At 44.0% G+C, this 24,655-nt stretch overlaps 1 protein-coding gene across 1 annotated transcript in view; it reads left to right on the top strand.

Annotated features, from left to right (window-relative positions):
- DGKQ (diacylglycerol kinase theta) overlaps positions 1 to 24,655 on the top strand; it is a 103,067-nt gene that overhangs the window by 30,905 nt on the left and 47,507 nt on the right. Inside the window, exons 3-7 of the mRNA XM_075931293.2 lie at positions 11,952 to 12,051; positions 17,125 to 17,210; positions 20,296 to 20,421; positions 21,971 to 22,124; positions 24,303 to 24,371. Of these exons, the coding sequence (XP_075787408.2) occupies positions 11,952 to 12,051; positions 17,125 to 17,210; positions 20,296 to 20,421; positions 21,971 to 22,124; positions 24,303 to 24,371 (535 nt within the window). The remainder of the gene's footprint in view (positions 1 to 11,951; positions 12,052 to 17,124; positions 17,211 to 20,295; positions 20,422 to 21,970; positions 22,125 to 24,302; positions 24,372 to 24,655) is intronic.

Genomic DNA, 24,655 nt, shown 5'->3' with positions numbered 1-24,655 from the left:
TGTGATGGGGCTGTCGGGTATCTCTGCTGTTGTCCATTTAAAAAAAAAATCCCTTTGTACTTGTCTCAGGTGTTTCAAAAACTAATCGTATTGTGCTAAACACGACACATCCTCACTGTGGGTTTCATCCCACTTACGCAGGTGATGATCTGTGTCGTGTAAGTGTTCTCCTGGTTTTGCCTGGACACAGAAAGGTTTTCATTGTCTTGCTTTGATTGAAATGCTTATGGCCATATAGCGAAGTGAGAATTTTTTTTTTTAGTTTTTAAGAGTTTTCTATTAAATGCTTACTTGTAGCGAAGTTAGGGATTTGTCGTACTTGTTTTCTGACACTGTTGTGTGTAATGTAATTGTCATGCAAGATTTCTGTTTCTGGATTTGAATGTGGACTGGAAACTGTGACAGTCCATCAATGTTGTATTAATTCTGTGCAAACGAGGGTATGTATAGAAAAGCATGCTGACTCACATCTACTGTTCTTGATCGTACATAGACTTGCAGTTCTGAAACAGTGCTTCTTCAGGCTCTTTCAAGCTCTCTGTATGGTAATTAGTTTAGAATGTATTCATTATTGCTTGCTTGCATGTGTGATGTTGGTCTTAATTTAGTTCTGGCTGATTCAGATACTGGGAAATCAAAATTATAGTTCCCATAAAACGTTGCACAGAGTCCAGAGTTTGCTGTTGATAGGTTAGCGGAAGAGATGTCGCTGCTGTTACTTCAGACGACTAGGGTCTTGGGTGAAGGTTTATTAACTGACCCTTTTCCCGATTAAACTGGTGACTATAGCACCTCCTTCACCCCACCATGAATTGTGATTGGCTGAACCCCATTTACTCCCAGCAGATAGAAATCTAACTTTCCTTCCAGAGACCATGTCGAACACTGGGAAATAGGGATGTAAAATCCCATCTATTTACTTAACCGGTTAAACATTAAGTTGAACAGGTTAACCGATTAAACGGTGGGCTGGAGTGGCTGCTTTTGGCCCTGTGCTGGGCTGTTGACTCCCTGCCCTCGTGAGCCCTTGGCTGCCACTTCCGGCCCCATGTGAGGCTGCCACTCCTCATGTCTGATTTGTGTCCATTTAACCTTTGGTGCACAGGCTGTCCGGTTTGGCCAGTATGCGTAGCAGAGGGGCATTGCTGGCACTTCAAGGCATCTAGCATGTTAGTGGATGTGTAGGTGCAGGAGCGCAGGTCAGCTCAGTCTCTGTAGGAATCAGAAACTGGCTGTCAAAACTGCTGTTGTGGGCCTGTGATTCTGAATGTATTTGATCCTGCAGCAAACCACAAGTTCATTATAAACGTATTAATATTACTTGTTACTTTAATTCCATTTCAATTAGAAGTTATTTAATTTTAGTCCAACATTTCAAGATTACCAAATAGGTAGATTAAAATATTAGCACCCATCTTTTTAAAGTAAACTTCCAATAATCCGGCACCTTTGGGACCCAGGGGGTGCCGGATTATCAAATATGCTGGACTATCGGAAGGGGGGGCTATGAGGGGTCTTGGGTGGGGGGGATGCCACCCTAGACCCCTCATAGCCCCCCCTTCCGATAGTCCGGCTCTGCCCCAGGCATCCCTGATTCAGCCACTGCTGAAACTGACCAGCAGTGGCTGAATCGGAGACGCCTGGGGCAGGGCAGTGGGAGTGCTGCCGGGTTGGTCCGGTAGCGCCGACCCTTGGTGCAGCAAGACCAACCCGGCAGCACCCCAGCTGCTCTTGAGGATGCCTGGGGCAGAGCAGCTGGGGTGCTGCTGGGTTGGTCCCGCAGCGCCACTCCTTGGCGCTACTGGACCAACCCGGCAGCACCCCAGCTGCTCTGCCCCAGGCGTCCCCAAGTCAGCCGCTGCTGATACTGATCAGCAGCTGACTCCAGGAAGCCCGAGGCAGAGCTGCTCTGCCCCGGGCTTCCTGGAGTCACCCGCTGGTCAGTTTCAGCAGCGGCTGAATCAGGACGCCTGGGGTAGAGCAGCTGGGGGGCTGCCGGGTTGGTCCCACAGCACCCAGGTGCGGCGCTACTGGACCAGCCTGGCAGCACCCCAGCTGCTCTGCCCCAGGTGTCCCCAAGTCAGCTGCTGCTGAAACTGACCAGCGGCTGATTCCAGGCTTCCTCTGCCTTTGGCTTCCTGGAGTCAGCCACTGATCAGTATCAGCAGCGTCTGACTTGGGGACACTTGGGGTGCTGCCGGGTTGGTCCCGCAGCCCCGAGGGGCAGCGCTACGGGACCTACCCGGCAGCGCCCCAGCTGCTCTGCCTCCGGCTTCCCCGATTCAGCTGCTGGTCAGTTTTAGCAGCGGCTGAATCTGGGAAGCTGGGGGCAGAGCAGCTCCAATGGTCCAGCTGCCCGGAGCACTTCCGGGTTCCTGATGGTGCCGGACCATCAGGAGTGCTGGACCGTCAGATGCCGGACCATCGGAGTTTTACTGTACCGTTTCCTTGGTCTACACTTGTACCTGTAACAATCATGTTCAAGAGGCATCTGTCTGCAGACTTCATTTAGTGCCAATTGTTGTACTGCCCAAGGGCTTCTCTGGTAAATTAGGTCTTCAAGATGAGGTCCCCAATGGATTTCATCAGATTTCTGCTCTTCTCCTTCTCCCGTGTGTATCTGGAGTAGACAAGTTCATGGCTCTGTTCTTTCCTTTCCTCTACGTTTTTTAGTTCTAGTGTGAAAGCTTTGTCCAAGCCACGGGGTCTGGCAGCATGTGCTCAAAGTGGTCAAATTCTGGACAGGTCCAGTCTGATTTGGTAGGTTATTGGACGGATGTGCCCCCTTGACGGAGAAAGATCTACCTACAGATCTCTCACGCTCCTTCCTGGGTTTCGTTGTTCCTGCAAGGCAGTTGCCTGGATCCTCACACCAGGATGGGAGACAGGATGTGACCAATGGATTTTTTTTCTTGCATTATTAGCACAGGAAACTGAAACCTTTACAGTTTTTTGAGTGTAAATGTGTTCACAAAGTAATAGCCAATGATAGAGAAAAAGGTGTGACGGCGCGTTGGGGGTCCCCTGTCTCCTGCTCCCCGAAATGGCACAAACAGACTGCACCAGCTGGTGGAGTAGAGGAAGTTTATTGCCTCTCCAGGGTACAGCACAGCACAGATGTAATCTGGTCACAGAGCTGGGCTAGGATGCCTCAGGCCCCCTTGAGATGGGGGAGACCGGGCCCCTAAACTCCAGCCCCTTTCCCTAGGCTGTCTCCTCCATGCTCCCAGACAGACAGCCACTAACTAACTCCCTTCCAGCCCTGCCCCCCAGCCAGGGCAGCATCCACCTTCCTTTGTTCCTCTCCATGGGGGGTGTCTGGCCATACTGGTTTGCATAGTGACTCATCCTGTTTTGCTGGGTCGTGGTACCCACGGCAGCCAGTGGGGGTTACCCCAGAGCCAGCAGCATAGAAACCAGCCAGGTACCCCCACTAAGTCACAAAAGGAAAATGTAATAGTTGATAAGAACATAAGAACGGCCGTACTGGGTCAGACCAAAGGTCCATCTAGCCCAGTAGCCTGTCTGCCAACAGTGGCCAGTGCCAAGTGCCCCGGAGGGGGTGGACTGAAGACAATGATCAAGTGATTTGTCTCCTGCCATCTCTCTCCAGCCTCTGAGAAACAGAGGCCAGGGACACCATTCCTACCCACTGGCTAATAGCCTTTTATGGACCTAACCTCCATGAAATTATCTAGCTTCTTTTTAAACTCTGTTATAGTCCTAGCCTTCACAGCCTCCTCTGGCAAGGAGTTCCACAGGTTGACTATGCGCTGTGTGAAGAAGAACTTTCGCTTACTAGTTTTAAACCTGCTAGCCATTAATTTCATTTGGTGGCCCCTAGTTCTTATATTATGGGAACAAGTAAATAACTTTTCCTTATTTACTTTCTCCACACCACTTGTGATTTTATAGACCTCTATCATATCCCCCCTCAGTCTCCGCTTTTCCAAATGGAAAAGTCCCAGTCGCTTTAGCCTCTCTTCATATGGGACCTGCTCCAAACCCCTGATCATTTTAGTTGCCCTTTTCTGAACCCTTTCCAAGGCCACAATATCTTTTTTGAGGTGAGGAGACCACGTCTGTACACAGTATTCAAGATGTGGGCGTACCATAGTTTTATACCGAGGCCATGAGATATTCTGTGTCTTATTTTCTATCCCTTTCTTAATAATTCCTAACATTCTATTTGCCTTTTTGACCGCCGCTGCACACTGTGTGGACGTTTTCAGAGAACTATCCACGATAACTCCAAGACCCATGTCCTGATTTGTCGTAGCCAAATTAGCCCCCATCATACTATATGTATAGTTGGGGTTATTTTTTCCAACATGCATTACTTGACACTTATCCCCATTAAACTTCATTTGCCATTTTGTTGCCCAGTCACTTAGTTTGTGAGATCTTTTTGAAGTTCTTCACAGTCTGCTTCTGTCTTGATTATCTGGAACAGTTTAGTATCATCCGCTAACTTTACTACCTCACTGCTTGCCCCTTTATCTAGATCATTTATGAATAAGTTGAATAGGATTGGTCTTAGGACTGACCCTTGAGGGACACCACTAGTTACCCCTCTCCATTCTGAAAATTTACCATTAATTCCTACCCTTTGTTTCCTGTCTTTTAACCAGTTCTCAATCCATGAAAGGATCTTCCCTCTTATTCCATGACAATGTAATTTATACAAGAGCCTTTGGTGAGGGATCTTGACAAAGGCTTTCTGAAAATCTAAGTGTACAGGCAGTCCCTGGGTTACATGGATCCGACTTGCATCGGATCCCTACTTACAAACGGGGTGAGGCAACCCTGTACTAGCTGCTTTCCCCCCAGCAAACCAGGGAGACGCGAAGCTAGCGCCCCCCCCCCCCCCAGTAGACCAGGGAGACGCGGAGCGGCTTTTCTCAGCAGACACCTCCGCTTGAGAATAAAGGACTGAGGGAAGTGAGGTGTGGGAGAATAAAACTGAGCTTTGGAGAAATGTTTGGCTAGAGTTTCCCCTACAATATGTACCAGTTCCAACTTACATACAAATTCAACTTAAGAACAAACCTACAGTCCCTATCTTGTACGTAACCCGTGGACTGCCTGTACTATATCTACTGGATCCCTATTGTCCGCATGTTTGTTAACCGCTTCAAAGAACTCTAAGGGTACGTCTAGACTACATGCCTCTGGCGACAGAGGCATGTAGATTAGGCTACCCGGCATAGGAAAATGAAGTGGTGATTTAAATAATCGCTGCTTCATTTAAATTTAAATGGTTGCCGCGCTGAGCCTATCAGCTGTTTGTCAGCTCTGCACCGTAGTCTGGACGCTCCGCGATCGACATCAAAGGCATTTGTCGACCACCCAGGTAAACCTCATCTCAGGAGGCATACCTGGGAGGTCAACAGATGTGTTTGATGTCGACCGCGGAGCGTCCAGACTACAGCGCTAAGCCGACAAACAGCTGATCGGCTCAGCGCGGCAGCCATTTAAATTTAAGTGAAGCGGCGATTATTTAAATCACCACTTCATTTTCCTATGCCGGGTAGCCTAATCTACATGCCTCTGTCGCCAGAGGCACGTAGTCTAGATGTACCCTAATAGATTAGTAAGACATGATTTTCCTTTACAGAAGCCATGTTGACTTTTGCCCAACAAATTATGTTCTTCTACGTGCCTAACAATTTTATTCTTAACTATTGTTTCAGCTAGTTTGCCCCATACTGATGTTAGACTGACCGGTCTGTAATTGCTGGGATCACCTCTAGAGCCCTTTTTAAATATGGGTGTCACGTTCACTATCTTACAGGCAGTAGGTACGGAAGCCGATTTAAAGGATAGATTACAAACCACAGTTAACAGTTCTGCAATTTCCCATTTGAGTTCTTTTAGAACCCTTGGGGGAATGCCATCTGGTCCCGGTGATTTGTTAACGTTAAGTTTTTCTGTTTGTAGAAATGATAGAGTAAAAGGGAAATGTAATAGCCAATGACAGAGTAAAAGGGAAGGCAGGAGAGCTCTTCATCTAAACTCTTGTAAACTTTATATAAATTGTAGCCTCTCATGAGAATTGACATACTAGCTCAGAATTCACAATCTTAATTCAGAAATGGCATTGCTACTCCCTGGAAGGCTGTGATTTCATTTTCTGTTCTTGTTTGGGGTCCCCCCTCCCCTCGTAGGAAGGTCCCTAGAAGCATTGATTTCCATAGTGGTAATAAGGATGAAGTGTCTTTTTATTCTCACTTACCAGGTTTGCTTTGAGTGTTGCAAAAAAGGCACAGACTCCAGCAGGTTTTGATTGTGGCAGAAAACTCTTGTCTGAGTCATTGTCCCAGGCGAAACATGACTCATACACGAGTGTGTTCTGCGATAGCTGTACCGTTAGTCAAAAGGGACCTGTGTATGCAGACTGCATGCAATGGATTATCAGCTTTCCCATCACCGGGCTGCCCTTGAGAACTGTCACCAACAGTGGGGCTAATCTGTTGTTTGTATGACCATGTCAGACAAATTGAGTCTACTGTAGGAATAAATTTGCTTCTGATACAGTGAGGGACTGTACAGATTTCTGCTGCCTGAGAGTACCCCACTTCTCCGGCCTGAGCCCTGTTTCCCTGGCATCAGCCACGATAGAAATGTTGGGGTTTGGCGATATTAGCTCATTGGGACGTTATCCATCCATTTCCTGTGCAGCGAGAGCTCCGCACCCCTTTGTAATGTTAATTCCAACCCATGGGAGGTTTAAGGAACGAGGTTTGCTAGAATGGGGCAGGCATTTATTTGGGGGTAAGTAAGAGGAGAACTGGGTCTGTAGGCCTTGTCCTGAACAGCTTAGTGTCGAATTTAATTCTAATTTTTGAAATGCGAGCATTCCTATAACACAAGGAGAATGCTGTCACAGCCTATATAATTTTATGAGTGTTTTGTAGGCCAGAAGCAATTATTCATGTCATTGTTGGGAGCTTATCTGTAGAGCAAAGGTTAAGAGAATTGGAAAATCCTGCTAGGATTCAAAAAGGCAAGTACAGCTGCCCTAGATAGCTGAGAACAGAATAGTCCTCCTCGTACTGCAAATCCCGGTTAATGTTTCTATCTACACAACACACTTGATTTTGCTGTCTGAACAGTCGTCTGCTTCCAGCAACCTACTAGGAAGAATTTTTAACATAATGAACTAGTGCTGTGTTCTGTAAATTATATAAATGGGAGAAGAGAATCAGGTTAATCATGGCATAGTCCTTATAGTACTGTAGTACTAAAGGCAATAAAAGGCCTTTGAAGATGATTGGAAGCAGAGCCATTTGATGGTGAAAGCAGGTTTTTTATCTTGCACACTAAGTTTCTATATGATAAATTAAGTAATAGAGCAAGACCGTATCCAGTTACACAGAGAGACAGTGTCCAAAGGGCAGGACTCAGATGTCTTGGTGAGTTACGGCTGGAAACAACACGCAGAGATGAAGAATTACGCAATGCTCTGGTCATAAGTAAACTGGGTTTCGAAGGGCATTTCAGGGTGTAAGTATTAACACCCACTTTTGGGTCCGGAAATGCTTGGCTGGCACTGTATTGGCACTTAGACATTTTTACAGGTGTTTCTTGGGTAGAGGTTCTGTTGCATTCTGGGCAAACTGGTTTTAGTGTCATCCTACTGGAAAAAAAGTTCTGTAATTGATGAGGACCAAGAACTGCTTCTTGTGACCACATAAGCCATCTCGTGTGTGTTTAATGCACAGTATAAACACAGCTACTTAATGAGTAGTGTTTCAGGGTTTGGACCACAAGCACATCACCACCTTCCATGGTAAGGGATTGTCCTCAAGGCAGGACTAGAAGTTGTGGGATTAATATGCAGTAAAGGAAGACGTACTTTAGCTATTCCTGCCTCTAAGGGTAGTTACGCTCTGGGTCTGGCTTCCGAGAAGGTCGTGGAATTCACATAATTGGAAATTTTTAAGAAGAGGTTGAATGGGGCTGGTCTAGGTTTACTTGGTCCTTTCTCAACAAAAGGGGCTGTACTAGATGATTTCCTGCCTGACATTTCTATGATTCTGATTTCTGACTGAAAAGTGTTCAGTCTGAAAATGTTTGACCCGCTCTAGTGTGAATATAGTGTTGTGGTTGAGATCTTAGGGGCTTGTCTCTGTTATGCCGGAGATCAATGTAGCAGCGATCGATCACTGGTCATCGATTTATCGAGCCTACTTAGACATAATAAATCGATCTCTGGGTGTTCTCCCAAGGAGGCTGCTACTCCACTAGGATGAGGAGAGTAACTGGCGTCGATGGGAGAGCAGCTCTTACTGCACATAAGACACCACAGTAAGTACATCGACGTTGGCTATGCTATTTATGTAACTGAAGATGACAAGCTCGAGGGTGGAGGTTAGTGTAGACAAGATCAAGGGCAGGGGTTAGTGTGGGCAAGGCTTTACGCACCCTAATTTCAAGTTTCCTAATATTAGTGTATTCATTCATGCCTGTAGCAATCGTAACTTGGCCAAAGTGTCATTTTATGTCTTAATGAAAAAATGTAAAGCTAATGCGTATATGCAGGGCTGTGAGTTATGTTTGCTGTGGGAATTATATTGCTATTTGTGAATCTATCATCTTACCTTTAGCATTAATATTTTCCTATTGTAATATACCTAGGAATATGTTTACGTGCGGTATGTCAGTTGTATTTTTGCCTTTAGTTAGAGAATTCTATCTTCTTCTTCTTCTTCTTTTTTCCCCCCTTTTGTCCACCTGAATTAATTGAGATTCGGAAATCAAGAATTTGTTAGGAATATGCTTACCCAGTTAAAAAAAAAAAAAAAAAACCTGTTCGTTTTTCATTTCCAATCCCTTATTTCATTTACGGGTCGGTCTCTTTCCCATCATTCTGAACTCATCCAATCAAGTGGGGTTGTTTCCCCATCCTGTGACTGACAAACCTTTGTTTCGCTTACTTTGTCGTGATCATTTGCAGAATAGAATTGCTTAGCATAATTATGCCTGTGTTCTGATGTATTAGAGCATCCCAGACGCTGATGGGAGGTGTCAGATCCTGCTAAATAAACCTGGGGGATTGTCTTCTGGAGTGAGGATGGAAATGTGATCGTTGTGTGATCTCACGTACCATCTAAAAGCTGGCATTAGCACATTTTTACTGGAAATGATTTTTATTGTGCAATATTGTGGCGAAATGTTCTAAATTTCCTTCGTCATTTTAATCAGAAATGTAATTATCATAGAGCCATAAAAGATAGTAAATGACGTGATGTGATAGCTTGCTCAATTCAAGAGGCTGACTAAGTGTAACCTAAATTTGTAAATCTGAAATGAACCTAAATTAGACCTGAACTTTGTGAAACCAGTTACTTGAATTCTGAAGTGTAATGGAGATATTAGTACTTCTGGTTATTGTTTGTGGATACTGATGTGACAGGAATCTGCTGCTTCAAATTCTGATGTCTCCAGAAGGTGGCTCATATATATAACAAGAAGCCTTTTAAATTTTCCATTTCATGTTTCTGCTATTCGTTCATAAATCGCAGCGTCCCTCAGAGGCTGTTCAACATATTCAGAAATGACCTGGAAAAAGAAGGGGGAAAATACCGAAATTTGCAGATGATAGAAAAGTACACGAGATAGTGAAGTCCATAGCAGACTGTGAAGAGCTGCAAAGGACGACCGGGCAACAAAATGGCAGACGAAAATCAGTGTTGATAAATGCAGTGTCATGTACATTGGAAAACACAATGCTAACTATTCATCTAAAATGATGGGCTCTAGAGTAGCTGTTACCACTCAAGAAAGAGATCTATGAATCATCGTGGATAGTTCTCTGAAAACATCCACTCAATGAGTGGCAGCAGTGAGAAAAGCTAACAAAATGTTGGGAGTCTTTAGGAAAGGGATAGAGACTAAGACAGAAAATATTATATCGCCTTTATGTAAATCCATAGTACACTCACTCCTTGAATTCTGTGTGCAGTTGTGGTTGCCACATCTCAGAAAATGATCTACTGGAATTGGAACAGGTTCAGAGAAGGGCAACAAAAATGATTAGGGGTAAGGAACAGTTTCTGTATGAGGACAGCTTGATAAGACTCGGACTTTTCAGCTTGGAAAGAGATGCCTACGGGGGTTCTGGTAGAGGTCTATAAAATCATGACTGCTATGAAGAAATTAAACAAGGAAGCGTTATTGACTCAATACAAGAACTAGAGGGTTGCTGAATGAAATTAATAGGCAGCAGATTTAAAACAAATGGAATTATGATGTCACACAATGTACAGTTAACCAGTGGAACTCCTTGCCAAAGGATGGTGTGATGGCCTAATTATAACAGGGTTCAAAAAAGAGCTAGATAAATCCATGGAGGTTAGGTCCATCAATGGCTATTAGCCAGGATGGGCAGGGACGGTGTCCCTAGCCTCTGTTTGTCAGAAGCTGGTAATTGGTGACAGGGGAGGGATCACTTGTTGATTACTTGTTCTGTTCGTTCCCTCTGGGGCACCTAGCATTGGCCACTATTGGAAGATAGGACATATCCAAGATGGACCTTTTGTCTAATCAAATATGGCTTTTCTTATGTTTTGACTCCTGCTTATTGTGTGTGTTTGGTAGCATTGTTGCAGCTGAAGAAAAGCCTCCATTCCAAAATTCAGCTGTAGTTACTATAACTAAATCCAGGCTGTGTTATGAATAGGGAGATGTTGTGTTAAAAGACAGTTCAAGTCTGGGCGTTTTTCCTACTGTGTTGGAAGCTGAAATTCCACCCATGTGTTTCTCCATTGGCCCTGCATTTCCTGATCTCAGCAGCTAACGTCAGTATTCCAGAGAAGTAATTAGATTTTTGTTGCATAACTTTATAAGAAGTGCAGAGTGGCCCTAAAATGTGTTAAAACTGTGCTGTCCATAGCAACAAAATCCGGAGCTATGCCACCGTCCATTGGGAAGTTGAGCAATTCCTCTTTGAGCCAAGCCACGGATCTGGCGTCCAGTGTTGCAATAGTACTCATACAGCCATGATTCAGCAGAGTGATTTCCACCATCTGGCCAGCTGCCACATCCCTGTCACAAGAGATTTTCGAGCTGCTGCAGGTTGGCACGTGTGTCTTTGCTGAGCAGGCTTCACAACGTTGGGTTGTTCTTGTCAGTTTGTGTCCTGGGAGGGCCATGTGGAGGAGGGCTCTCTTGGTCAGTAGATTGGCATTGGGACTGAGATGGGACAAAAGGCTGGGAGCATAATGGCTTGGAGGAAAACCTTTAATTTTTAAAAAGATGCGTATAGTACCGGTTAATAATCTTTTGGCACTTTTCTTGTTGTTGTTTATCTTGCCTGGTCAATTAGGGCAAGGACCTCCATCTGTGGCCACACCTCCACTTGCCACACCAGAGATTGACCTTCTGCAATTTGATTTAGCAGGTCTAGTTAAGACCTGCTAAATCGAATGCTGAGGGTAGCTTCGGTCGGTGCCGGTATTTCTTGCAGTTGCTAGGAGGAAGGGAAGCCAATGGGAGCGTTAGGTCCCGTTGGCCTCCCAGTGTGAAGATGACACCAAGCTCGGCTTAAAGTGAGCCAACGCCAGCTACGTATTTGACATAGCTGGTGTTTTGTACCTTAAGCCGACCTTTGCAGTCTACTGTGGACCTGGTGTGTGTGCATGCACACTTGGGACCCTGATAATAACTGAAGTCTTTGTGTGCTATTTCAAGAATAAAATCACATTAGTGCCACCCTTTTCATGTCACATTTTAAAATTTTGAGGCTCTCTGGTATGTATAATCCAAGTCACGTGCTTGTTTTCAGTTTGTGTTTCTCCCGGTTTTATGTCCGTGCACTTAGTATAAAGTAATGTATTGCCGCATATAGTGCACACAATAAGTTCCAGTGATGCCAAATTCTTCTAAATAGCCATTGATCTGAGAGTGATTGCTTTTTAAAGATCTACCCTGTATGTTTTCCTTGACAGGTTCCAGTTGCACATTGTTTTGGACCTCCGGGACATTACAAAAGAAAGTTTTGCACTGTGTGCAGAAAGCAGTTAGAGTCCCCTGCATATCGATGTGAAGGTAATTTAAAACATGTATAAGCACCGTTGTGTGTGTGTGTGTGTGTGCGTGCATGTGTGTAAGTAACAAAAATAGATATGTGTATTTTGAAGGATGTAGTGTGTATTCCAGTGATAACCCTGAAATCAATTCCCTTTATTTTTGCATTCCCGAGATAACCTCTGTGTATTTTGTACTTCTTCACTTGCGTTCTGTCCAATAATCTGAACTAACGTTGCAAGCCACTGAGCACCTTCAAATACCTTAAAAAAAACTAGGGGAAACAGTGCAGACATAAGTCTCTTCACCAAATGTGGATTCCGTCCCCTGATTGTGCTCTGAACCAGGGCTGTTGTTGAAGCTGGCCGTGGCAGGTCCAAAAGGAAGCTTGAAGAAATGGGATTCTGAGCTTTCTGTTAGTGTGTAGCACAAACGCTTACTCCCTGATGGCTTCTGAGATCTTGGGACTTAAATACATACCAATGTTGGTTTTTTTTTTTACAGACAAGCTATTTTAGACTCTTTTTAACACAGTCTGAGTCACTATCTGTTGATAGTAGCTAGGCACCTACAGGGACGTGAAAATAGAATCAGTAAAAATAATTCTACTCTAAAAATGTTCTGCAATAGCTTTTCTGCGCAAAGTGCCATAATCCTACTGTTGGTCGGAAGGGTTTGTTGGCACTTGTTTGGGGCAACCGGCCCCACTCACACATGGCCGTGCCATTCATGAATGACATGGTCATTTCAAAAATGAAAGTCACTGGGAGCCAATCAGGCACTTCTGACAACGTTCCCCTGCTCTCGTGTTCCCCGGAGTGCACGGCAGGAGAGCTGCGACCAAAGAGACAATAGGTTAGAGTGTGCAGGAAGGGAAGGGAAAGAGAGACGAATCGGGAGTCATATTGGATAGTTTGGAGCCCAGCACCAGGGATCAGAAAAAAGATTTATTAAGTTAGATGGGCGAGATAAACTTGTGTTCTTTTCTGATGGTCTTCCTATGGACCACAGGTTGTACCTACCACCCAGAAAAACTGGCACACTCTGGTCTGGTAACATCCATCATTTGGAAGGGCAACAGATGCTCCTGGACCAGAGAGCCCGGGAGTTTAAGGGCTGGAGGGCTAGTCAGGGTCAGGGAAACGGTCGACAGCCCAGCTGGGGCAGTACAAGACTGGGACCAGAGCCCTGCAGCAGCTTCCCCCAGCATGGGGCCAGGCCGGGGGGGCAGGCTGGAGTGCCACGGCAGCACAGGTCAACGTGGGACTGGAGCCCTGCAGCAGTTGCTGGGAGCTCGGGGCTGAAGCCGGAGCCCCATAGCAGTGCAGGGCAGAGTCTCCTGGCACTGCCCCCCAGAAGCTCCCTGGAGTGCGGGGTCAGAGTCCTGCGGCAGGAGCCGGAGCCTGTGTTGCCCAGGGAGCCAGCAGCAGCTGGGCAAGCACCCCAGCCAGGCTAGGGGTGAAGGAGGGAAAGGCAGTGTGTCTGCGGGGGCAGCCCGCCAGCAGCAGGCAATGGGCTTGGGGGCCGGTGACAGGAGACCTCTCCTGGTCTGGGAAATTCTCCCATTCGGGACCAGTCGGTGCCGGACTGGGGAGTTGCCACCTGAAGTTCAGAAATGTGGGATGGCTGACAGAGAGGCACTTGCAGCGTGAGATGAGTTTTTGGTTTGGATTTTTCCTTTGTGTTTGACGGACACGTTCCCCTACCTCTCTGCAGACCCTCCCCTTCAGCTGTGAACTAAGCAAGCCAAGAGCACGATATGAAAGAGCCCCTAAAAGGCTTTGCTGTTCTGACCCTGAGCTCCTGGGCTGAACTTGACACACAAACGGTCCTAAATCTTACTGTTTCAAGACCGTTTCTCTTCTGAAAGTGGCTGTCTCTGATTGAGGTAACACTGATGTCATACTCCCACCTTGGTATCCCTTCCTTTTTTTCTTCTCTTTTTCTCTCCAAACCATCTGAAGAAGTGGTTTGTCGCTCACAGCAACTTCTGTCCTAATGTTAGTCTTTACAGTGCCACCGGACTCCTTGTTGTTTTTGTTGACACAGGCTAACCCCTCTGAAACCTGTCTCCAAACTGTCCCCTTCCTACTCCACAGATCTGTTCATTTTGGAATTTGGTGGCACATCTGCCAGCTGCTATGCAGTTTCCAGCCTTTACTCCTATTAGCACTGCAGGGCCAAGGTAGCTTTAAGGGAGCTGCCGGTTCTACTCTGCCAAGTGTATCAACAACAGAATTGTTGCTACGGTCCACTCAGCTACACTTGTGTAACCTCACTGAAGTCATAGTTTGGTTTGCAGAGACTTTGTTACTGGGAGTGATGTGTGGGATGGAAAGAACTTGGCTTGTCTCGGTTGACTTTGTAAAACTGTCAACATTTTCCTTATCAAATGTGTCGTTAAAAAAAGAATCAGACAAATAACAATCCTGGAACTGCACAATATCTTTTTTTTTTTTTAAACACCTCATCAATGCTGGGGTAGAACTATACTTCAGAACTTGCAGGCAAGCTAGGAAATGTTTCATTTATTCAGGGATTTCATACTTTGTTATAGCAGTTTTCAGAAGGATTCTTTTCAGATTTGAACGTAAGGCGGTCGTTTGCTGATGTACAATGGGGCATTCTATCCACAGCTTTGTGTAGGGCTACAGTTAGCTAGCACGTGTTTATAGATATTTATTTCTTGCAGCTAATAAAGCACGTTTAAAATTCACCCTACGCGATGGGGATCTGGCTGATTGCTGTAGAAAGCCCGACTCTCGTTGTTAATGGCTAGCACCATGACTGACCACTGGTGTCAGATCTGAAATAGCTTCTTGGAGTTGTGTGAGGTTGTTGGGACAGTGGAGTCCTTGAATGCTACTGAAAAAGGTGACTTGTAGGCTTGGTTAAATCCAGACTCATTGACAGGTTTGGCCAAATCTCGTGCATGGGATGGAGGTTCTCCTTTTCTTCTAGAATCCATTCACGTTGAAATAAGGCATTGGTTGCATCTGACAGCAAAATGGTTGATTTTCAGAATTTAGACGTTAAGGAAAATTCTGCTGTCTGGCTGTTAGACAACCCAGTTCTATAAGTGGACTCTAATGTAATCTCTGTGTATTGCGCGCACAAAGTATTTTTGTATAGTCAGAGGAAGGCTGATCCAACTTTCCTAGATGACCTAACAAGCCAGGCAGAGGCAAGTGGAAAAATATTTCCTTTTGGTTTTACAATAATGCTGGCTCTCCTACTAAACTACACTTGTCATTAAAGATGCTGGAGTAACAGTCCTGGTAATATGTCTCAGAGGGGTTGCCTTGTTAGTCCGTAACTTTAAAAACAACAAGCAGTCCTGTGGCACCTTAGGGTATGTCTAGACTACATTGCTTTTTTGAAAAAACTGCCCTTTTTTCGAGAAAACTTCACCTGCATCCACACTGCAATTGCATTCTTTCAGAATTAAATCGGAAGAATGCAGGGGGGTTTTCTGACATGGGTAAACCTCAAATTACGAGGAAGAACAACTTTTTTGAAAGAGCTCTTTCGAAAAATGGCGTGTGTGGATGCAGAACAGGGGCATTTTTTGAAAGAGGTAGCAATCGAAAAAAAGCACAGGTGCCCTGATGGCCATTTTGTGAATAGTAGCAATCAGGGTTTTCTTTCGAGAGAGCGTCCATGCAGACTGGACGCTCTCTTTCGAAAAAGCCAATCACTTTTTCGATACGGTTTTGAAGTGTGGATGCTCTCTTTCGAAAGAAACTTGCAGTCTAGATGTACCCTTAGAGACATATAGGATCGTGACCTTTCATGGGCAAAACCCACTTGGTCAGATGAGCTGGAGTGGAAATAACAGAAACCAAGAGATCTGTCAAAAGCAGTCCTGATGATGAGTCTCTGGCTCTCCACACGCAGGCACAACATACTGTAGAGGCCGTGACAGTGCAAACTCCTTGCACTCCCTTAACAACTGTGTGTGTGAGTAACAGAGGTGTTTGCTTCCAGTGATTGTTTTATTGTCTGTTTCCAGTCCAGCTAAGGATGTGCAAGGAGGAAGCCTGTCTCTTATTGAGGCATCAGGTTACAAGTGTGCGGTAGGACACTATTCAGTGTCCCAGGACTCTATACTTCCTCTGTTTTGAAGGCACATTTTGTCAGACTCCATGTCTGCTCATCCCTTGGGAACTCTGAGGCCACGTCTTCACCACCTGGAAAATTGACACTCTCATGATCGATTTTCTGTAGTTTGATTTAGAGGGTCTAGTAAAGACCCGCTAAATCAAACTTAGAGGGCGCTCCCATCAGTGCCAGAACACCTGCTTCTCACGAGGAATGAGGGACGTTGACAGGAGCGTTTGCATAATTAACATAGCTGGAGTTGTGTGTCTTAATTCGACCTTCCCCTGTAGTGTAGACCAGGCGTTAGACTAGCAGAGCGAAGGAGTTGGAAGATGTGATGTTTGGAATGTTTATAGCTGTCTGCCCACCTTCCCCCTGCAATGTCAGGCTCTTTGGAGATGTGGCTTGTTGGTTGGATATCATTTATAGGTAAGTGTCAGAAAGGTAGCTGTGTCAGTCTGTTTCATAAAAATTCATTAGTGTTCAAAGTACCACCAGAGTCCTTGTTTTTATTGATAAGCAGGCAACTCTTCTGTGTTGGGCATGTCCTCAGCTGTAGGAAATGAGGAAGTTTCCCTTCGTATTAGTGAGAGTTTCCTGAACTCCATATTCTCATTTCAAGCAAACTGTCCAGTTTCAGGCGAGAGGCGATATTACAAAAGAGAGCTAGTTTCTTTGAGTCAGACAATAGCCATCCTTACAACAAGCTAGACAATTGTTGTAATTCTCTTTATTGAAAGAACGAATCAAATCGCTTAGAGCAAAATTAGCTTTGGTTTCCTACAGCCTTGCTTTTTTCAGTTAAATAATAGTTGCATCAATTAAACGCCAAGCAAATTGAATCACAAACACCATAACAAAGATAAGTTTCTTGCACTCTGCCTGTCTGTGCTGACCCATACGTGGCAGGTGAAATGCTGTGTGGGGAGACAGGAAAACAATCAAGCAAACCCGGGTGTTAAAGACATTTCCTGTTTCCTTTTTTGCTTTCAGTGTGTGAACTCCACGTGCATGCCGATTGTCTCCCGTTTGCTTGCAGCGACTGTCGTCAGTGCCACCAACATGGGCACCAGGATCACGTGAGTATTAACTTCGGAGGCTAGAGCGGAACGTGAAGTAGAGTCCATGGAAAACAAATCTGAATTGCCTCCCCTACCCGGCCCCCAAAGAACACCCTCCTCCAGTTTCTGTTCTGTGCTTTACTGCATGAGCGGCATTGTTTAGGTAGATCTGTTCCTGATGTATAAGGAACAGAAAAATACATCCTGTATCTTGTTGGCTTTTGTTGTGAACTGATGCACCTCCCCCCTCAACTTGTTACTGATATTTGCTCAGATTAAGCATATGGTGAGTCATTCAGAAAATCTGGCTTTATTGAAAAAACCAAAGACCACGCTTTGGAGGTGGGACTATGGAAATTCTCTCTTCTCCAGTGCTGCTTCTGCCTCCTATCTTTTGCTTCTCGTGTTGTGAAGCTGTGATGCTAACCAGTACCAGGCTGCTAACAGGACGCATATAATTACCATCGGAGTACAAAAGGTGGCTCATTTCTGAATTGTAGTGCCCTCTGTGTGAATGGGGAAATGAGAGTGTAGCTGTTGTCTGACAGTTATTTAGATTTCATGGCCAAAACTTTGGGTGCTAAAAATTAAGGTAATCAAGTGGCTTTCAAGGCTTATATTGAGCAGCTAGCAGCTTCCCTGGGGGTAAAGTCGTTAGTGCCAGATACTAATTGGTTCTGAAAATCGGGCCTAAATGTGACGTTAGCACCGTTGCTTTTTCCACCAAAATGTCGTCTTCCTTCTCTTGTACTGAAGACTGACGGGGCATTCTGAAAAGATCCATTGTTGTTGTAGGGGTAGGTGCCAAAGATCGAATTCCAAGTAATTTCCTGTGTATAGATTTAGCATTACGTATAGGACATTGTGGGCTGTTGATAGAACTTGACATGAAAATGAACGTTTTTCTGTGTGCACTTGGTAGCTGTGTCGGTCCCAGGATGTTAGAGACACAAAGTGGGTGAGGTAGTAGTTTAATTGGACCCACTTCTGTTGTGGGGAGAGACACAAGCTACACAGAGCTCTGGTTCAGGTCTGGGAAATAGACTTAGTGCTGCAGCTAAATGCAAGGTGGAGCAAAATAGTTAACATGCAGTTCAAGGGACAATTCAAGGTGAAGTGGACCAGGAGGTCTGAGAGCTCTCCCCCCATTATTTACATGCTATAAAAACTCCATGGCCCATTTGTGCCACGCCAACTCTTTCTGCGTATAAAAGCCAGGACCAGCATTAGGCAGTAGTGAGCAGGGAAGCTGCCTGGAACTGCACGCCACAGGGGCCCCATGAAGCGAAGTTGCTCAGGCTTTGGCTTTAGCTCAGGGTGGTGGGGCTTGGACCCCAGGATTGACCCCCTGCAATGGGATTTGGGATTTCTGCTTGGGCCCCAGCAAGTCTAGAACATAAGAACATAAGAACGGCCGTACTGGGTCAGACCAAAGGTCCTTCTAGCCCAGTATCCTGTCTACCGACAGTGGCCAGCACCAGCTACCCCAGAGAGGGGGACCGAAGACAATGATCAAGCGATTTGTCTCCTGCCATCCCTCTCCAGCCTCTGAAAAACAGAGGCCAAGGACACCATTTTATCCCCTGGCTAATAGCCTTTTATGGACCTAACCTCCATGAAATTATCTAGCTTCTCTTTAAACTCTATTATAGTCCTAGCCTTCACAGCCTCCTCTGGCAAGGAGTTCCACAGGTTGACAACACGCTGTGTGAAGAAGAACTTCCTTTTATTAGTTTTAAACCTGCTACCCATTAATTTCATTTGGTGTCCTCTAGTTCTTCTATTTAGGGAACTAATAAATAACTTTTCTTTATCGGCCCTCTTCACACCACTCATGATTTTATATACCTCTATCATATCCTCCCTCAGTCTCCTCTTTTCTAAACTGAAAAGTCCCAGTCGCTTTAACCTCTCCTCATATGGGACCCGTTCCAAACCCCTAACCATTTTAGTTGCCCTTTTCTGAACCCTTTCCAAGGCCAAAAGGTCTAATGCTGGCCCTGCTTGGTGGACCCCCTAAAACCTCTTGTAGCCCCCCGGGGGGCCTGGCCCCTGGCTGACAACCACTAAAGTGACCTGTTAACACCTCCCCAGTCCTTGGGGGTTGGGAAGCAGCTATGGTGTAGAGGGCTGTTAGTGAGCTGGAGTAATAAACCATAGCTACACTAGCTCTCTTCAGTCAGTAACTTATAGGCCTGGTCTATACTGCATCAGAAGGTCAAAGTAAGATATGCAACTCCAGCTCCGGAAGTTACATCAACTCCAGCTATGTATCTTACATTGTGCTTCCGTGCCGTCCACACAGCGGGAGGCCGACTGGAGTTCGACGCGTCCTGAGTTCGATTTAGCGGGTCTGCGCTAGACCCGCTCAGTCGAACCCCAGAAGGTCGACTGCGGCAGTGTAGTGTAGATGTGCCCTGCGAGTCTAGCAAAGGTTTGAGCTCCCATGCTTGTGTTTTGAAAGCGTTGCCGGCTTTCCTTTTAGGGTGACAACTGTGAGGGCAGGCACAGAGTGGCAGCTTTGTGGAAAGGGTCTCCTCACAGCTGATGGGATGGTTTTGTCTTTCATCCTTTTGCTATGTCTTTTCTGCATTTTGAGTGGTAGTGCCGTGTGAAACAGCCCAAGGACAGAGAATTATTATAGAGGCCACATGTTTCAGAGGTCTGTTCCTCTGACTCTCCGCTGCTGGTGACTCAGGCAAGATGTTTAATGTTTGCTCCTCCAGTTTTTAATCTGTAAAAGTTTCCTTCCAACTTCGCCGAATATTTAGAGATCGAATTTTGGGCTGAGCAGATGGAACTATTTCAATGCCAAATAGTGTTCTGTGAATTGATGCATTTATGACAGGGCTCTATAGTACAACACTCAGCAAAAAACAAGACAGCAAGACTTCTTTATCCTTGATTTACTGCACAACTTTAATGGACTGCTGCAAACTTGCTTACGCTGTATTTCAATAGGAAAATACTTTCTTTTCGTGTATTAAATTCATTAAATATGCGCGACGTTCTATGATGTTTTTCCTCAAGCTTTTTACTAATTTAGGGACACAGCCGTGTTTTCCCATTGGGTATAATGCAATTGATTGATCCATTTTCTCAGGATACCTACCATCACCACTGGAGGGAGGGAATTCTTTCATCCAGTGCTCGCTGTGAGGTGTGCAAGAAAACCTGTGGTTCCTCAGAGGTGCTCTCTGGCATGAGATGTGAGTGGTGCGGCATTCTGGTACGTCAGCGTCGTTAGGCATGCCGGTGGAAATAAAAGCCTTGTTGATGTTCTATATTTCAAGCTGGCCAGGCGTAAGTCAGGCATTTGTTAGATGATGCACAGTAAATCAGAGCCAAAGTGAGTCTGGGGTTTGTTTTCTGTAGTCTCCAAAAAGGAGGAATTTTAAAAGAAGGGGATAAAATGAAGACATCCATCATGTTGTGTCTTAATGGGGTTCTTTGGTCTTATGCTGAGGCTTCTTCATTCAGTACACGGCTGCTGCTCTGCTTTGTGTCTTGTGGCTGTCGCACAGTTGGTATATTACAAGCTAGTCCTTGTGTTGTGGATAAAAGAAACAAACATACAGGCTGCTGATTGCATAGAATCCCTCATTCTAACCTCTTTGTGTTCAGTCCGTCAGCATGGCATGTTGCTGAACCCTGGAAACTGTTACCAATATTTCCTACCGTGTATTTGATTTTGTGGCCACCCTTTTGTAATGCTAATATTTGATTCCCCTATGTCATAAAACGATCCTACCTTTGTGTGCTGTGTCTCATCCAGAAGCGAGCCAAAACTCGTTACTGATGTAAAACTGATATACAACCTACTCTGTACATAGGGGTCCCTGCATCCATTATTTGTCATCTAGGGGTTGAAACATAGAAAGAGTGCAGGGAAATAACACCCAAACTGTTAGGGAAGGGAAGTGAAAAATATGTTTAATAATTAAAAAAACTATTTTTGAATTCCTACACTGTTCTAATTTCTTTAAAAATACCTTTTTTTAAGGCTAAACAATTCATCAGTTGATCAGGAATGATCAGGAATATTTTATCTGAATTATGTAGATATTCAAAATGACTTTTAAAAATAAATAATGTCGTATATATTATTTCAGTATTTAAAGAATAACATTGTTTCTATAGTACTTCAGTTTTTCAAAGAAAAATAGTGGATTTTTTTCCCCAAACTTCTTTTACTGGCTTTCTTCAGCAGCTTATCATATGTATTGACCATATTCTGATTCTAAGGTTAAATAGATGGCCTAGGATAAACGGAAGGCAGAAATTTACTCTAAGGTCTGAGCTGATAATATAAGCTCCAGAAAGGACAATTCCTGAATTTATCGAGGAAACTAAAACCCCGAGAGGAAATTGCAGCCTCTGACTCCCAACCAGATTAATTATAACACACGTATCCATGTTTTGATCCTCTTCTCACTTGTGAATGGATCAGATGCAAAACAATCTAACAGTTGTTCCTATATATCTATGTACGTTAACTTTGCGATTTCAATGGAGTGTTTTAAAACTTGTAAAGTGTCTTCACATGTAAGGAATTCTCCCTGTTATGTCAATACAAATATAGTGAGTTAAAATCAAATCTTATGCCAGTGGATGCAGCTGCATTCATAGCAAAAGAGATGGAGCAGTTTACAATAAATACGAGTGTGTTCCAGTGTGGTTTGCAAAGCACTGACTGTTTGGTTACAGCGAGAACTTTTTTTTTTTACCAGTTAAATGTCTGAGGTTTGAGCAGTGTTTAATGTTGTGTCTATTTATAGGCTCACGCTTCTTGCTACATTATTGTGCCACCAGAATGTACTTTTGGAAGACTAAGGGACATGATCCTTCCTCCAAATTGTGTGCGTTTGGTTTCTCGCAATTTCAGCAAAATGCACTGTTTTCGGATATCAGAGAGCCTGCAAACAGAACCAGGTAAAGACTTTAAAAACTGTATCCAATAAAGTGCTAAATATGTGCAGTTACTATGTTTTACATCCGTATCTTAACTGAATCTCTTAATGTTGTTGATGATGTAGTTTGTCTTTTTTGAGGATGTAATATGAATCTGTTACTTGCTAAGCCTGTTACTACTGCTACATAAAGTGGCTTCTACATAGAATACCTTTGCTAAATTCTTGTTTCTGCTTGACTATTTGGCATTAATTCAACTGAGTTTGACGGTAAATATGTAGGTGCCCTGGTTTTCTTGCTGTAACATGTTCTAAAGAAAATTTACAAACATAGGACTTTTTGATGGAGATTCTTTTTTTTTTTTTTTCCCCCAGAGGGGCTGCTGTGCTAGTCTGTAACTTTAGAAACAACAATCAGTCCTGGGGCAACTTAGAGACTAACAAATATATAGGATCATGAGCTTCCGTGGACAAACCCCTGCTTCATCAGATGAGGGAGGTTTTACCCACTTAACGCTTATTCCCTAATAAATCTGTTTGTGTCTAAGGTGCCACAGGACTCCTCGGGTTTTTTTAAGGGTTTTGGGGGGGTTTTGTGAACAAAATCATGTCTTAGGCTGTAGCCTCAATTTATTCCAGAGATGAAGTAGCTTCTACATTTACAGGAAAACTACATCTCAAGGGAAGGGAGGAGAAAGCAACTGCATTTTAAGCACCTTTTTCGATCAAATATTTCTTCCCCTCGCCAGGAGTGTAAAATCCCATTTAATCAGTTAACTGGTTAAACGTTAGGTTGAACTGATAAAGTGGGGTCCCGGGTGGGGGACCCCACCAGCCGGCTCCAGCCCTGGCCTGTGAAGGGAGGCTGCTTCCGAGGACCGGTTAACCGCTAGCCGATAAGCATCACCCAGTAAGGTTAACCAGTTACCTCTTCACATTCCTACCCCTCACCCTCGCATACATTTAGTAATTTATCATATAAGCAACAGTTGTAGTGTGCATTGAGGAAACGGTAGACGTGAGTTTTGGTTGGCAAACTAGGAAGATGGTGCTGATATAACCAATCATTGATGTGAGTACTGTTTTTATTTAGTACTTCATGACAGTCAGTATTTTGCTTTCCATGTTTGTAATGAAACATTTGCCAATTCCATGTGGAAGGGATTTAATTTGTAGGATAACATTTTGCTGCCACCTAGAGCGCGCGCTGCTTATTTCTTTTAGTTTTCTGGAGCCAGGATGTTCTTATGCCTTGTTTCTTTTTAGGCTTTAAATTTCAAACATCCCAAATGTAAACTTAAATTCCTCCTTAACAATTATTTTTATACTTTAAGGATGGTAACTAGCTTTGTTATATTAAGTAGCAGACAAAGGTTTTCTCCATTATAATTCTTCTGATTATATATGCTTATTTTACAAAGTTGCATTATCCAAATTTAAGTTGCCTCCCTACATTTTAAGGCTATAAAAACAAACTATAAGCCATCTAATACAGTGAACCTCAGTTTTAAGTAATAAATTCCCCTAAGTGTTCTTTTCTAGAACTGGATAAACAAAATTTTGTGTTATTTTGTAACTATTTAGTTACAGAATTGTTTTTATTAAATGCATAGATCTGATTGAAAACAATTTAATACTCTGATTCCTGTTATAATTTGGTCATTTAAAACATATCAGAAAAAATACTTTTAATTTATAGGCAGACATAGAATCCTAGAACACTAGAACTGGAAGGGACCTCGAGAGGTCATCGAGTCCAGTCCCCTGTCCTCATGGCAGGACCCAGTACCATCTTCTAGATCCTCCCTGACAGGTGTCTGTCTAACCTGCTCTTAAATATCTCCAGAGATGGAGATTCCACAACCTCCCTAGGCAGGGTTGCAAAAAGGATGACATTTGAAGGTAGTAATATTGAGACAATCAATGAGAGAATTTTTCTTTCTCACACACACTCAGTTGTTACATGTTATTGCCTATTGTCAGTGTGTGTTACATACATTCATTGCTATGTTTAGTGTTGAGTTTCATTTTAAATAAAAGTACTAGAAGAAGGAAAAATGCTCAGTTATAATGTGTGCCTACCCTGTGACTTTTGTTGTTGCTATCTTTTCCATAAAACTATTTTAAATAAGACTAAACTGTTGTTTTGTGCAGCTCAAACTAAAAGCTAACCACCTCCTTGAAACTTGTCTTTCTACAGATGAAGATGAGGATGTTGATGGCTTAACACAGGCGTCTGTGAAAGATGCCCAAATTTCAACAGAATCAAGTAAGTCGAATTTTAGTGAGTTGGGAATATTGGCTCACTGCAGCCTTTATTATATGCCCTTAACCTGATCTTCATTAAAAAAAAAAATAGGGCTTGTAAAGAAAGCTTCACTGTGGTCAGACAATTATGTGCTAATAGTAATTACAGATCTTCCTGCGTATTCAGTGTTGGGTCAGGACATTTTTATGCGTATGACATGATAAGGGATAGGACTTTCTGTGAAATCCACTCGAGCATTGTAGTGAAAAGAGGTGACGGCCTTCATGAATGAATGAGTTAAATCA

Source organism: Pelodiscus sinensis, chromosome 6 (genome assembly GCF_052426305.1).
Source record: "Pelodiscus sinensis isolate ZL-2025 chromosome 6, ASM5242630v1, whole genome shotgun sequence".
In the NCBI taxonomy this organism is placed as follows: Eukaryota; Metazoa; Chordata; order Testudines; family Trionychidae; genus Pelodiscus; species Pelodiscus sinensis.
This window is presented reverse-complemented; position numbering and strand designations above follow the sequence as displayed.